This window comes from Candoia aspera, chromosome 3 (assembly GCF_035149785.1).
Source record: "Candoia aspera isolate rCanAsp1 chromosome 3, rCanAsp1.hap2, whole genome shotgun sequence".
Classification (NCBI taxonomy): domain Eukaryota; kingdom Metazoa; phylum Chordata; class Lepidosauria; order Squamata; family Boidae; genus Candoia; species Candoia aspera.
In genome coordinates this window covers 207,581,939-207,597,951 of record NC_086155.1, presented here as the reverse complement: position 1 = coordinate 207,597,951, position 16,013 = coordinate 207,581,939, and the positions used below count along the sequence as shown (strand labels likewise).

At 49.7% G+C, this 16,013-nt stretch overlaps 1 protein-coding gene across 1 annotated transcript in view; it reads left to right on the top strand.

Moving 5' to 3' along the window:
• Positions 1-16,013, top strand: part of ARHGAP39 (Rho GTPase activating protein 39) — a 129,149-nt gene that overhangs the window by 35,690 nt on the left and 77,446 nt on the right. Inside the window, exon 2 of the mRNA XM_063299725.1 lies at positions 11,448-11,882. Within this exon, the coding sequence (XP_063155795.1) occupies positions 11,448-11,882 (435 nt within the window). The remainder of the gene's footprint in view (positions 1-11,447; positions 11,883-16,013) is intronic.

Below are 16,013 nucleotides of genomic sequence, written 5' to 3'. Positions count from 1 at the left end.
TAACTCAGCGACAAGGCTTGTTTACAAAGCCACTGAAAAAGAAAGTTTAGCTCAGTCCCAGTTCGGCTTGGCAGATGGTGTCCTCAGCTATCCTGTCTAGCAGGGATTAGCAGAAGGTAGATACGATAGAATTTGGTTTGATTTTTCGGCAGGCTCCACGGGGTTGAGGCGAGGGCAAAATTGCTGTTGATTTCTTGTAGACAGACTGCTTGGCCACCTCTCCTGCAGACAAGGCCGGGCTTCCAGTCAAGGGGAAAGGTTTCCCGGCCAAACCTGAGGCTTGGGGCAAAGCAAAATGTCCTCCCCAAGAATGCTCCCCTACTTTCCTTGCGTCTGTCTTTCCTCCAGAAGGCTTCAGCGCAGGGTCCTGGGGAATACAGCTAGCCCTTGAAGAACCTGCTTCTTCTCCCCAGCTACCAGAAGAGGCTTTCTGCTCTTTTGTAAGTTGTTCACAAGGGTGGCAAGCTTCTTTAGCACCGGAAGACGAGAAAGAAGGCAGAGCAGCTGCAACTGTGTGGTTTCCAGAGACTTTTCGAAGAAAGGATTTCCAAAGGTGGACACAGCCGCCCATAGCATCACCCTGTGGCCCTCCCCAGGCTGAAAAAAGAGGGAGGCTGATGGGAATTCAGCAGAGCTCCTGGAGGGCCCTGCTGTGGCCCCAAGGGAGCTGGGACCTGCGTGGCTGGGGAGAAGGCACATTGCAGGGCGGGGTGCTGATCGAGCAGGATGCGGGGAGGAGAGGTGAGGGGTGGCAGAAGGTGCCTGGGTGGAGGGATGGGGGGAGGGGGATTGCTGGTTCCGGTCAGATGGGCCGGGGTGCTTTTTGCAAGCGGCTTTCCAAGGTTGCCATGCGCCGTCAGAGAATTGTGGGTGTGCCTGCTTTCCCTGTGGCAGCAACCCCTTGCATGTGCACATGGCAACACCAGCTTTTAAAAGTCTGTTTACAATTCCTGCTGGCGGTGCTTTTTGGTTGCAGCCGAGTTAGGTAAGAAGACCTGGTGCCTTACCCCAAATTCATCTCACTAGTTGGTTTGGCAGAGAAGTCGGTTTGCAGACAAAAACTCGCTTGGGAAGGCTTTCCGCCTTTTTTATCCCACAGTCCTGAGATGTTGTGTCCTTTAAATAATAAGCAGGACAGTCTGAAGAAACTCTGTGGCGATCAAGAAGGCTATTTAAAATCTCAGGTGTTTGGAGATGGATTCAGAAATGCACCTCCTCACCTTGTTTCTCCAAGGAAAAGGCTGACCTTGTGCCCCAGCTGGAAATAAGACGGGCTCCCCCGTCGGCATCCTTGCCCCCCCACATTCAGGCCAAGACATCTTCCTTGCGCCTGGCTGCAGGGCCATTCTCCTTCATAGCCCCCTGGGGTGCTACCTGCTCCCTTGAGCAACTTTGGGCCTGAGGGAGGTGAAGCACCAACAAGACGTAAAGTGGGCAGTGAAATGTTGCATTTGGAGAGGGCTTGTCGAAAGGCAGTTGAAATCAAGGCAGCAGGAGGGGGAGAAAATAACCAGGGGAAAGGTAAGGGAAAAACAAGAAGTGCAGCTCTGGCACATAGACAGGGAATTCAGACTTCACACAGAGGTTCTCCATTGGTGGTTTTTGCAGATGCTAAAAGCATGCATGCACAGGTCTGTTGCTCTCGCGCAAACTAGGAGTGCATCCTCAAAGGCACTTGGCACATTCCCCGCATTTGTACATTGAATACATTGGTCCTTCCCATTTATACATTCAATTTCTGACACTTTCACTGGGGTTCCTGAAGTTGTGGAAGACTAGGGGAGGTTGATATTGGCTAGAATGGCATGGAGCGCCAAGCAGGGGTACGTTTCAGCAGGTTTTGTCAGGTGAGTTTGATTTATGTATCACGCTGAGTCATAATCCAAGTTTTATAAACTCTAAGAGTTGGATTTGCCCATTGCATTAAGACCCATTACAGTCTGGCTTAATTCAGTGGGTTCTCTTTCAAATTTGGGTTCCTTATTGGTAAACTGGGTGCGTTGTTAATGCCTTATTTCAGAGGCTTATCCAGAAATGAATGAACTAAAAGGATTGTAATAGTTCGTAACTGAAAAATTGCTCAGTATGCTAATACATTTGCGTATTTATTTTTCTTTTATCCCGTGGATTGAGAATAAAATATTGAATAACGTGCACAGGAGTTAGTTTTTTAAGCCTCTGCTGCAAACGCATGTCCAGCGGCTGATAGCTTGCCAAATCCAGATGTGGGCTGCCCTACGTAGCCGCCGGGAGTCGGGTGGCATAGAAATTCAATTCAATTCAATAAATCATTGTTCTCATGGGATCAGGCCCCCAACAAGCATTTCTGCACAGCCTCCCATGGGAATTGGAGACAGGCCAAATAGATGCCTGCAGCTGCTTTTGGACAGCTCCGTGCTCAAGGCAGAAATGTGGCACCTGCGCGGGGAAGGTGTCTCCGTCTCTTGGGATCACCTTCCAGATCCTGCTGGCCCATCATGCTCACCCGTGAACTGTCTGGAAGGAATTAACTGGAAGCCTCTTGGCTCCATGACCCCCTTCTGGATGTAATGGTTTTGTTGGCTTTAAGCCCTGAAGGCACATGTTGAAGAATTACCTGGCAGATTCTCGGTCTGTCTCCAGAGATTGCTGTGTGCTGAAACAAGGCCAACAAAGGCAGGTGGGGGAGATTGTGTCTGGTGCCTTCGCACACAGAAGGCTTTTTCCTGGGGGGAACCGTTCCTGCCCTTGCATTGCTGGGCGTCTTGACCACGGGCTGAATGGACTCTCAGCTATTGGAGCCATAAAGACAGGCTGCCTTGCGGCTCCCAAGATTCACAATGCCTTGGTATCCCTGGTGCTTGGAGACATAGGTACAGGTAGTCCTCACTTAACAACCATTTGTTTAGTGACGGTTCAGACTTACTGCGATGCTGAAAAAACGACTTACGACCTGTCCTCACACTTACTACTGTTGCAGCATCCCTGCGGTCACGTGATCATGATTGGCAGCCGGTTTGCATTTATTGCATTTATGCAACATAATCATGATTTTGCTATTATTTTGGTTTTTAACAGACACCTAGGCGTGGAACTGACTCCTGGAAGATCCACATCCATGTGGATTCACACAGCGCGCTAAGCAAGAATATGGGTTGCAGAAAGTTCACAGCTGTTGTTATTTAGAAAGCATTCTTGGTGGCTTGTGAATCCAGCCACTGTAGTTGGTTCAACTTCCTGCTATGGATCTGGTTTTACCTTTGTACTTGACCTGTACTTGACCCAATTTTCAGGATTGATGTTGGCACTTCGAGGTAGGCCAGGTCAGTAAGCAGCCTCCACGAAATACTAGAACTCTGTTTACTGATACAGGCTGTCATAACAGAACCTTGAAAGCCAGACAGCATTCCTCCTTCCCTCTCTCTTGTACCAAAGAGAATCAAGGCTGGACAATCTTGAGGTTCTTTCTCACACTTTCCCATTTCCCGGGCTGACCTTATGTTTTACTAATGGTTTCCACATACCTTCTGCGAAGTCATTTCTTTGGTATGTTGCCAAGGAGAGGGGCAGCCCCAGAAAAGGCACACCTTGGTGGACCCTGACGATGACGATCCCTTAAGGAAAGGTGTCAGAGGGTGTCCTCCCTACTAGATCTTATTGGATTGAAACCAATCATCCTGGGAGAAGATGGTCCCACAGGTATCCCGTCTTGAGCCATGAAGTAACTATCAGCCCCTTGAATGGAAGCCATGCATGTTTGTCAGCGGGTCGGGGAGAGCTGCCTTAGTTAGAAATCTTTTAGTCCAGCCCTCCTCCAGAGTAGCCCTGCAGCTGCCAATAGCTCCATGCAAGCTCTTCATATTCTAGAAATCCCACTCCTTTCCTCTCCTGCTCAGGAACCCAGGTGGAACCCCAGAGAAGTGCAGATAAGCCCAAGGGTGCAGCTGGTCTGCAACTCTTGTGGAAAGGGAAAGGGTTTCATTTTCAGGCTGTGACAGCTCCCTTCTCCTCCTCCATCAAAGGGAAGCCTTTTCCTTTGTTCTTTTAATTGTTTAAGTCTCCCACCGCTGGTTGAGAGTGATCCCACCCCACGAAACCTCCTAGCAGTTTTTCTCTTTAGGGCAGTGAATCTTCTCCGCTGCATCCAGACTTTATAAACTAATTAGCAGTAACTCAAGGCAGCAGCAGCAGATGGGAATATCTTAACCTCCCACCCTCGCTCCCCTGTTTGACCTTGTTTCTCTCTGTAGGCGGCTATGCTCAGGTGTGGGACCGAGATCAGGATGTAAGTATTTCAGTGTGGTCCTCAGGTAGGGCTAAGGGACTGTCACACCAGGCCTTCTTTGCGAGCAGAGGGCAGAAAGGGTGATGGTGCCAATGGCAGAGTGGCATTGCGGACTGTTTCTGCTGGGCTCCGGTGCAGTGTTTCTCTACCTTGGCAACTTGAAAATGTGTGGACTTCAACTCCCAGAATTCTCAGTTGAAGTCTCCCAGAAGCTGAAGTCCACACATCTTCAAGTTGCCAAGGTTGAGAAACACTGGTCTACTGGGTCTGCTGATTGAGTGGACACTCCCGTACTTCTCAGGCACCATGGCATCAGATTTGTGTTGACTGGAAATGATAGGAGCTGTATCTAGGAGCCATTTTGGGGGGGGAATCCCTTTGATTCAGGGGTCTAGGGCAGTGTTCCCCAACCTCAGCAACTTTAAGATGAGTGGACTTCAACTCCCAGAATTCCCCAGCCAGCTAGAGAGGCATTGAACTCTTTCCTACTACTGAAATGACCTTGCATAAATCTTGTAATTCAGCCTCTGTAGGATTCTGGGTTGCTTGCCTTTCTCTCTGAATTTTTTTTTAAATAAAGAAATTGACAGTCTCCTAGATTTGCTAAGCTCCAATAAAATGGTTTTCATTTCCCCAGAAATACGCATATGCCTTTCTGCTGCATGTCTTGATCTTGACGAAAAAGAGGGATTCTCCTGTATGGTTAGCTAGAACGAGTTTGACTGTCTGATCCCAGGTGTCTTCTCTGCTTGAGGGCCAAATCCTTATTCACAAGACCTTTTGGAGAGTTGAAAAGGGTTCTGTCTTCTACACTTGACAAGTGTATGGGACAGCTGTGCCAGCTCTCATTCTAAACGAAGGCACTTCCCTGCTTTCTGGGATATGGAGAAAATGACTGAATCTGCTCCTGTCCAGCCATTGGTCTCTGAAATTATGTGACCAACTGGGGGACAGTACCTGGTTGAGCTTGGATGATCTCAAAAAGCTAAGCAGAGGTTGGACCTATTAGTACTTGGATGGGAAGCAGGCTGGATCAGGCCAAGAACCACCATAGTCCAGCATTTTGTTTCCCCCAGTGACCAGAAGATGCCTCTGGCGTGCTCACAAGCAGGAGATGGAGAGATGGTCCCCCTCCTTCCATTGTTCTGTGCAGTAGGTCTTGGCAGTCTGCTGCCCTGAATGCAAAGGTAACAGAGTCTTCAAGGTTGATGGGTCTCGTTAGACCTTTTCTCCATGAATTCACCCAAGGTCTTTTTAAAGGCATCCAAGTTAGTGGCCACCAATGTGTCTGGCTGTAATGAATTCCACACATTAATGATGGGCTGTGTGGAAAAGGTCTACCTTCTATTGGTTTTAAATCTCCTTCCAGTCAGCTTCAGTGGGTGGCCCCTGGTCCAGGCCTTCTGAGAATGGGAGAAAAGCCTCTGCCTGCTTTCCTTATGCCAGGCATGATTTTGGCCTTCTCTCTCAGGGAAAGTGTTCCACTAGGCTAGACTGGGAAGTCATAAAACATCTTGGAAGAAGGCAAGGCTACATCACTTCCATTTAGTTGCTGGGAGAAGTGGATGGACATGCCCATGAAGTCATCGGGAGGAGAGGAGACTTTACCCCAATCTGTGACAACTTTTTATAAGATGCTCTGATTTGGCTACAGCAAGGAATGGCCCTTCTGCAGCACTGTGGCATGTGCTGCCCACTGTGCCATGAACTGAGTGGGAGAAGGTCCTCTCCTCTGGTTTCCTAGTTTCTGGATGGTCATTGTCCCAGCTGGTTGTTGAGAGCAACGTCCCCTCCCACCCACTGGAGCAGATGGGTGAGCCTTGTGTTCCATCTCATCTAGCGGGAGTAGAAATTCTCAGTGACATTGCCTAGGCTTTTCAGTATAAGGCAGGTGGAATCCTTTGTGAAAATATTCTCTCAAACAGAATAGATGCTCTTTGTCTCAATCTTCCTGCTGACTGGCACTCCCCAAGTTTGTTGAGTAGCTCCCAGCCCCCATGGCTGGTAGAGCCACCGGCCATCACTTTTCAAAGCCACCAGCTTGGGGGAAGCTTTGAAGAGCTGACTCCCGCTTTATGACTGACCAATTGCATCTTCTGTCCGCCTTTTACCGCGTGCTGTTTTAGGGATCTTGGTCTTTGGAAAGGTGGAGGGCTGATGGTGAACCCGGGGCATGGTGGAGGAGAGGAACCCAAAGCCTTCAGGAAGTTGGAAGTCCAAGCTGGTCTTGGGGTTTGCTTCATAGAATACCTGCTTTCCACGATCAGCTTCCTTCTCTTTGTTACTTCAGTAAATAGCCCTGGTGCTGGTGCAGGGGAGTCTTTGCAAGATGATAGGAGAGTAGCAACAAAAATGAATAGCTGTTTCCTGGGAGACACCTCTCTGCATGGCAACTGAAGTCGTGACAGTTAAGATGGACAGGCAGATCTTCTGGGCTAGGGCAACCTGATCGGTGCATCTGGGAAGGCAAGAAAGCCGAGATCTCTTCTGAATCCCAGGGACCTGCTTGGGAAGTTGTCCATGCTCACACTCCACCCCATGTTTTTCTAACCCCTTTCCTTGAGGGGTGTTTATTGGGGGCAGATTAGATTCCCCAACTGCCTAGATCACTTGTCTGACCAGTGAACTGGGGGCTCTGTTCTGGCTGTTTGGCTTCAAGCTTGAAGGATCAATATCCTCAATAAGCCAGTCTCAAAATCCTCAAGCTTGAAGGATCAATACCCGTTGAAGGTATCAAACCCCACCCTGGATGCCTCGGAGTCTGGCGAAAAGGGTGTTGAATAGCATCAGCAAGAAAGGCCTGAACAGGGAGATGTTGGCAGGGAGAGCTGGTTGATTTAGTTTCTCCCATTTTGCAAAGGGTTTTGGAAGCCAATCAGAATTATCAACCAAGAGGATGGGAGGATCCTTTAAGGCAGTGTTTCTCAACCTTGGCCGCTTGAAGGTGTGTGGACTGGCTGGGGAATTCTGGGAGTTGAAGTCCACACACCTTCAAGCGGCCAAGGTTGAGAAACACTGCCTCAGGTCATGGGAAAGGAGATAAGTGTTCGGAAGAGGCTGGCCCCTCCTTGATTCCCTGGGGTAGAAGAGGGAGGGGAGTTATAGCACAATCAGACCTGCAAGGTTCTGTTATTATAGCTTATCTCAATAAAAGTAGCTTTAGCCTTCCTGTGGAATTGCTTCTCTGGACTGGTCTACCTCATGGGGCTGACCTTTCCATCCTCCCAGTCCTTGGTAAAAATGGTCTTTGTTTGAAACCTTAGGCGCAAAAATAATTCAACTGAATCTAAGAAGGTGTGCATAACTTCGTCTACTGTTGTTGTGGTTACGGTTATGATTTAAGTTTGTTATGGCTGCCCACTCCAAAAGATTCTTGGTGGCTTGTACCCTATCAAAATATACAGTTAAACAGTTAAAAGCAGAACAGCCATAACAATAAAAAAATAAAATACACCACCACAGGGGCTGCACAGACACACTAGCCCCAGGCCTGGGAACAGAGCCAGGTCTTGACAGCCTTCCAGAGCCCAAGAGCTAATTGATAACTGAATTTCAGTAGCCTCAGTTTCCGCTCCACCCCACTCTGCCTAGAGACGCTCAGCCGTTGCTTTCAAAACGGAACGGATGGGTCTTCCTGGCCTGGTGTGTCTGTGCTTCTGTGGGTTTCAACGGGGCTGCTGTCAGCTACGGAGAGGCAAACTCTGCCAGTGAGGCTGAATGAAGACCTGGTGGCAAAGGGGAATAACAACTAACATTGGGGTTTTAACAATTAAAAGTTATTTTGTTGGGCTTGCTCTCTCTTAGCTCCTGGTGTGAACTCAGCTAGCATGGTCTGTAAACAACAGTTCATTCATTTCAGTGTATTTATTAAATTTATAAGGCTTGGATGGCTATGACTTAGAGCAGTGTTTCTCAACCTCGGCAGCTTTAAGATGGGCGGACTTCAACTCCCAGAATTCCCCAGCCAGCCATGCTGGCTGGGGAATTCTGGGAGTTGAAGTCCGCCCATCTTAAAGCTGCCGAGGTTGAGAAACACCAGCATAGAGTCTTCTTGAAACCTCACCAGTTGTCATTTATTGAGTAAATTGTAGTTAAAGTATGGTTTAGTGTAACCTGTGGGCTTGGCCAATGCAACCTTGATTATCAGTGTTGCTTTCTTGTGATATGGAGAGGAACTGACTAAATGGAGCTGTCTTTTTGTAAGCTATGGGCTTCCTGCGTCAGGAGAAAGCCAGTCTCAGGTTTGCCCAGGGCCAGGCTGCTTGGCGCTGCGGCTGGGCATCCAGAGCAATGTCGACTTTGCAGCTGGCCTTCTCCCGCTGGTTGTGTCCACTTGCTAATGTCAGGGTATGGATGCTGGGATGGTGCCAGCATTGTAGCAGGGCTGCTGGAACCATCCCTTTTTAATTGAGCATTGCAGGTGGGAGAATGGGCATTAGCCTGTCTACCAGCCCTTCAAGGTAGGCCAGGTCAGGACACTGCACAGAGATTCCAGGAATGCTGTTTTCTTGCCGTAGGGTAGAATATCTGAATCTTTTTTTTTTAAATAAGAATTTTATTAAGTTTAAAGCAAAGATAAAAACTACAAAAAAGCAAAAAACTACAAAAAGAAGGAAAAAAACTAAAAAAGTGAAGTCCTCCTGAATCTTGAATGCCTGCCAGAGTCTCCTTCTGTCCCCTCTTTTACCACTAAAAAAGGGGTCATTTTGAGTTTCTTTCTCATGCCTTCCTCTTTCCCAGGACTGAGTTGTCTTTTATTCTCCCTTAATGGCTCCTGCGTTCCTTCATCAAGGGGATCTCCACAACCTTCTCCAAAAGCTCCGAATGGGAGCCCCACAGAGGAGATGGAAGGGCAGGTGGTGGTACCTCAAGGGGCAGAGGCTGATGCAGAGTGGGCTGCTTGTCTGCTCTGGGCATCGAACTGGGGCCAATGAGAAAAGCTTCCTTGGGCAAGCCAGGAGGAATAATGTGAAATGGGCAGGGCAGATGCCAAGGCTAGAGAGCCAGAAGGGGTGGCATCTAGCATTGGCCCAGTGAGTTGGAGCGGGGCAGCTCAGATGGGCAACTGAGAACCTCGTAGTCCAAGCCCCTGCCCACGCAGGTGGAAAGTAAGAACAGTGCCCCAAGACCTTGGGCGGAGGAGGGAAGGTCTTCTCATCCCTCTGTGGCTTCCTTTGATCCAGGAGGGCCCTTCGTCCACATCCCCCTGAGTTCGGGCAGTGTTTTCTTTATTAAGTCATTACACAGGACAGCCTTCCTCATCCACCCCATTGCCATCTGCCTGGGGGATGGATGTTGTAGTCTAGTACAGCTGACGGGCACCAGGCTGAGGAAAGCTGGAATGAGCATTTGCTTGTGGTCAGAACAGCTGCTGCAACCCATCCTTCCCCAGCTTGGCCAGTTTGGAGGGGAGTTGTGGGAGTTGTAGTGCAACAAGTCTGTGGAAGACTGCCCCCTTGTGCCTGTGTGACCCTCTGCTTTTTGCTCAGGCGTGTTTGCCCACGTTTCAACCCTGATCTTCTCATGTCTGTGATGAGAGGCTCTGATTCTGCCCTGACCCTGTTCTTCCTGTTTTCCTCCTCGTGTCTAGATCGGTGTTACTCAACCTTAGCAACTTTAAGATGTGTGGACTTCAACTCCCAGAATTCCCTAGCCAGCTGTGCTGGCTGGGGAATTCTGGGAGTTGAAGTCCTCACATCTTAAAGTTGCCAAGGTTGAGAAAAACTGGTCTAGAAGGCCTCAGGCCTCTGGTTGCTCATCTGTGTCACAGCTGTTCTGGACAAAGCGGCTTCCACTGCTACATTTCTGTCATTCCTTGCTTCCGGCCAGCGACGGCACGTCCAACTTACTGGTGCCAGCTTCAAAGTTAGTTTTATTTTTGTTTTGGTTCTGCTTTTCCTGTGGTCTTAGATGTGTATCTTCCACAATTTCCTTCCTTTCACAGCTTGAGATCAAAAAAACAAACAAACCCCTATTGCTTCCTGAAAACAATAAAATGAAAATAAAACAGCAGGGAGGCCACAATTAATGGATGGGGTATCTGCTTCTGTTTGTTTGCACAAGAGATGGAGGGTGGGATGGGCAGTAGTTCGAAGCATCTGCTTTTAGGAATCCCAAACAAAACTCCAGAATTTTATCTCCTCTGAGCAGAATCATTCAAGTGGAAGCTGTTTTAAACTCTCTTGTCTTTTCCGCTGTTGTTCAAGGTTGGGATCGGTGTTTTGCTGCCTTCACCGTCTTGTCTCCTTCCAGATGTGTTGGGAAGGGTGGCAGTTGCCATCAGCAGAAATTGTGGAGTAACCAGGGGTGTCTGCTGGAGTGTGTGTATGTCAAAAAAGTCAAGATGACAGCCATGGCCGCATGAGCAATTCAGATAAAAAGAGCCAGGTTTTGATCACCGTCAAGACCACGATCTTAACAGTGACACACACGTACCCTGTGGATGCCCCTGGATCTAACATGTTTGGGGGGTGCCTGACTGGGAAAGACTGGTGGGCCACACAAGCTACCACATCAGGGAAGTGATTGTATAATGCAGCCTTTCTCAACCTTTTGACCCTGGAGGAACCCTTGAAATACTTTTTCAGTCCTGGGGCAACCCCTGCACATCCAGGCTCAGATATAGGCCGGAAGTTACAGAATTATTATATTCATTTCATGGGTAGGCCTGTCTATGTGCATTAACAGTGTTCTTAAACTAAAAATCAAGAATGAAACTTACCTCTTTAATGTGAAGTTGCCCAGATTTGAATTAATTTTTTAAATAAATTGTGATCTCCCAGGGAACCCTGGTTGAGAAACCCCAGTATAATGTAAGGCCAGTTGTGGAAGTTGCTGGTTTTGGTCCATTAGATTATGTCATACAAGTTATGTTTTTAAGATAATCCTTGTCTGCTGTTGAACTTCTGTTGATGAAGAGCTGTTGGCAGTCAAGATCATGGGGAGTTTAGAGAGTCTTCGCTTTTATTTCCTGCCACCTGGGTTCACACAAGATACTAAAGCAGAATTCCTGTCTTCAACTAGCAAAGCAATCAGTGCTGTGGTTGCTTGATACAAAAGCTGGTTCACCCCACCTGCTTGTCCATAAGCCACGCCGCTGTCCCCCATGCGTAGTGCCAGTCCTGTTCCTGCCAGGGAGAAATGCCAGCTTTTAACTCTCTCTCTTTGTGGTTGATCCCTGTAGGTTGGAATGGGTGGAAATCATTGAACCTCGTACGCGAGAGCGCATGTACGCCAACCTGATCACGGGCGAGTGCGTCTGGGACCCGCCTGCCGGCGTCCGCATCAAGCGCACTAACGAGAACCAGTGGTGGGAACTCTTTGACCCCAACACCTCACGCTTCTACTACTACAATGCCACCACCCAGCGGACGGTGTGGCACCGGCCACAGAACTGCGACATCATTCCCCTGGCGAAGCTCCAGACACTGAAGCAGAACACCGAGTCGCCTCGGGCCTCCACCGAGAACAGCCCTGGGCGCAGCACCAATGTCAGCCGGGAAGGGAGCACCAGCTCCTCCCTGGAGCAGGACCTGGAGGGCGGAGAGAAGGTCCCGGAGCAGAACCGGCCCAACCGGCAGCTGTCCCAGTTTGCCATCGTCAAGGAAGAAGCAGAAAGGTAGGCGGCAAGGTCTGAAGAAGGGGAAGCAGAGGCTGCGCTTGCTCATGGCGGCGTCCGCCTGTCCACCTCACCTGGGAACAGGGCTGCCTTCTCCCCAGGCTCCGTCCCAGGCAGCGCTCTGAGCCCTGTCTGGCATCCCCAGGGGAGGAGGGAGGGAGGGAGGGAGGGAGAAGTAACGCTTGGAAAACGGACTCCCGTGGTGGGGGGCTCACCTGGAGCCCTTGACTTCTGGGCTCAGTTTCCCTGCTGGCGTTGGAATCACAAGTCTGCTTGTCTGACGCTGTGTCTGGGAGAGGAAGTGGTGCTGTCACCCAGAGGATCAGATGCTGCTCCTGGCCTAAAATGCAGGAGCCTGGTAGTGCCTTTTCCGACTAACAAAGTTGATTAAAGGGCATAAGCTCTGGAGAGCTTTCGCCCTTTAATCAACTTTGCAGTTGGAAAAGGCGCTACCAGGCTCCTGCATTTTTTCCACCGTAGACTCATGGCTCTCCTCCTGCAATACCTGCTTTGTGGCTGGTGTCCCTTTCCAGCCAGGACAAGCCGTAAGCTTTGCATGTGTGCTGGGAACACTCGTCAGTCCTGTGGCAAGCACACGTACGCATCCTAGAGCAAGGCCCGGCCTCTGTCCCCATCGCTTGCTTGCCTCCAAAGGTAGTCCTTGGCTACTGGCCCTTTCTCTGCAACCCAGCGTTCCCTAGCACCATGCGAGGCCGCCTTTTCCCCTTCGTGAAGAGCATTGCCTTTGGCAACATACAAGGTTCACAACATACAAAAGTCCACAAAGCTAAGATATGTGGACTTCGACTCCCAGAATTCCCCAGCCAGCACAGCTGGCTGGGGAATTCTGGGAGTCGAAGTCCGCATTTCTTAAAGCTGCTAAGGTTGAGAAACACTGGTCTAACCCAACCTCTCATTTTACGTTGTTGATGTAAACAGTGTAAACTTAACAAACAAAGCTGGTCAAGATGGAGGTTGGGTGGGGAGTTTTGGGGGTGGAAAAGAAGTGGAGAGGAGATGTTGGAAGGGTGAAAGCCCCATCCTGTGGACCCCCGGAGGGGGGGTTAAACACTGCTCATTAAGAAGGGGCGGACTTTGATCACCTGATGGTGGCCACCATCTTGACTTTTTTGACCCGCTCCAGCGGGGCACAATACTTAACGTGGGGTCTGACCAATGCAGAATAAAGAAGAAGTTATTTCCCATAATTTGGAAACTGTGTGTCTGTTGCCGCAGCCTAAGATTGCAGCTGCTTTTACAGCAGCCATGCCACACGGCTGACTTGTACTCATTCGTGAGATCCTTTTCACAAATGCTATTATGAAGCCAGATCTCTCTCTCTCAGTCTCTCTCACACACACACACACACACAGAGTTCTTGTACATTTCATTGTTGTGTTTCCAGAGGGATGAACTTGGTCTCAATCTCATTCAGTATTTTGGCCAGTATTTTTACCCTGGCAAGAGAATTTTGAGTGCGGCTGCTTTTATCTCAATTATGACCTGTCCCATCCAGCAGAGACATCTGCAGGGGTGCTGTGTGCAAAAAAAAGCCAAAACAGTGGGTGCCCCTGTGTGATTGAGCCCTGCCCCCTTTTGCATGGTCACGCGTGTGGCACGCTGAGCCTCAACTCCTGGCTGGCGCATGGAGTTAACTGGAATGCAGAGAATCCCTCACAGCAGCGTTATGAGATGCGCCCAGAGGAGGCCATTTTTCCTTCTGTGACATCCTGCTTTGGCCAGTGCCTCCTTCTGTAAGCGCAGCAGGGTCTTCCAAGCAATGTCTCTTTTGGGGACCAGCTTTGTCTGCAGATGGCTGGCAAGCGATTGTCCTGCTGTTAGTAGGGAGAGAGAAGATCAGGTTTCTGGAAGCAGCTTCTCTTCCCCCCCAAAAGGGCAGATAAACACTCCCCTCCTTCTCCAAGCCTCTTTGCTCTTTGAAGGTGGAGTGCGGTATCTTTGCTGCACCATCCACTTGGGGCTCTGAGCAGCGCTCGTTAATATAATTAATAACAGCAATTACCAGATCAGTGTCAGGAGTAATTAACAACCAGCAGGGAGGAGGCAACAGGTGGGTTCCCACGGGGTCTTTTGCCACATCCGACGCTACTGCAGCAGTGCCTGGCAGCCGGGGGTGATCCCACAGGATGTGGGCCAGGGCGGCCGGGGGCGACAGGGGATCGGCAGCGGATATTTGCAGCTGTGCCAAGTCAGCATTGAGAGTCGGCCACGAGGTCAGGCCGAGGGTTCCAAAATGCAGAAGCCGCTGGGGAAATGTTCCAGGGGTGCCCTTGTGCTATAAGAGAGATCCCAGACTTCTCTCTCTGCCCCTGTGGGTTTGTTCCAGAATGTGCTGAAAGGCGGCAAAAGGTAATCTCTTCTGCAACATTGAGACAGACCTTGTTGAATTGTTTCAGCTACGGATAAGTCTCAGGTGTTCTGTGACAGAGACACAGGCCCCCACCTCTGCCTCGCGATGAACTTTGCTTAGGACAGAGAAAAGGCTTGGGTGGCATCAGAGAGCCGGGGCAGGCAAAGCGAAGGAGCACGGCGGTTTTGCTAGCCATAATTTCTGTTGCAAGTGGAAGTTGAAATTATTCTCGGAGATGTGTTTGCACTGTGGTTATACTCCAGATTATTTTAAGAAAGGCATATTTCTGTTTCCCTTCTAACCTGAATATATCCTTCAGCTAGATTTATCTGGGGCTGAAGAAAACACACATCATATTCCTGTGTCATTTCCTTGTGTGTGTGTTTTTGCACTGCATGGACGTTAATTTTCCCCGCTTGCCGCCAGAGTGCCAGAAGGCCGCGCCTGTTGAGCGTTTGGATGCAGGCTGGGCTCTGCAAGTTGAGCAGAAACGGCGTTTCCGATGGCTCCTTGGCTAAGTTCAGAACTAAGGCCAGCGTCTCTCGGTGGCCTTCCTTGCAACGAACAAAACCAGTGGGAGCTTATGAGCTCCACGTCGCCAAGCAAGGGCCGCTTGTCCCATTTGTCGTCTGCACGTGTCTCTGAAAAGGCCTCTAAATTTAGCTGATTATCTTCAGGAGCACTTTTCACTTCTCCTTGCAATTATAATGTCATTTATTTTCACAAAGCGGCAGCCTTGCAGATAAGTGGATGTGTGACTGCAACATGGCGAAGGCCCCGAAGATCTGCAACCCAAGTTGGAGGGGGAGGGGGAGGGGGAGCTTCTTCCTCGAATTATGAAGACCCTCTTCTTCCTTTTCGCCCTCTTGCTAATTCCCCGTTTCTGACCTCTGTCTTCCAGATGTGGTACAGACGTGGGTTTGGAATTCCTTTTGGCCCTCAACTGTGGAGGTTGGGAATGGGGGACAAGGGCAAATCCTTTGGGGTTTAAGTTTGAATGGGAGCTCGGGATAAGGCAATCAGGGCGAATCCAGCTAGGATGCTGTAATCCTAGCCCTTCTTTCCATGCCAGATAAAAAGGAAAATACAATGAACAGGGCACTGGTGAATTCTTAGACGTACTAGGAATGGATTACTCTAAGAATGCCTGGGTGATGAACTGGGACATTTCCGGCTCACTTTTGGTCTCAGCCAGGAACTTGCTGGGTGATCCTGGGCACATCCCGGGTGGTTTGGAGGGCAGGGATCCTTCCTTTGATGGGGGGGCTGGATTTGGTGATCTGTTGTAAGGACCCCTACCTGGGTCCTTTCCTCTGCAGTGCTTGTCTGCAACTTCACAAATTTTAGGATCACCAAGCAGTCCCACAGATGGCTTTCAGCTCACTCCTGCCGTGCTCTGCGCCCGCTCTTCACCCCACGACGGGCCATTCCCCTCCCCCCTCCCAAGTTTGATGCAACTTTCCTCCCTTCTGCAGGGTCCGACAAAGAGACTTTTGCAGCCTAACATGTACTGGGAATCCACTACTTCCCTCCCTTCCCCGAAGGGCTGTTTTGTCATTTCTTTTGACACAATGCAGGCTCTTGACAGGGTGGCTGTGCTTTCAGCTGCCCTCCTCCCCCATTCCAGCTGACTGCAGATGTTCTGCAGACTTTTTACTGCCTGGTAGCCACCTGGCTTCAAGATGTGTATTGGTGTGGAGACCTCCAGATTATTTTGTCATTGGGAGCACTGGAAAGTGAAAGGTACTGTACAGCCTAAG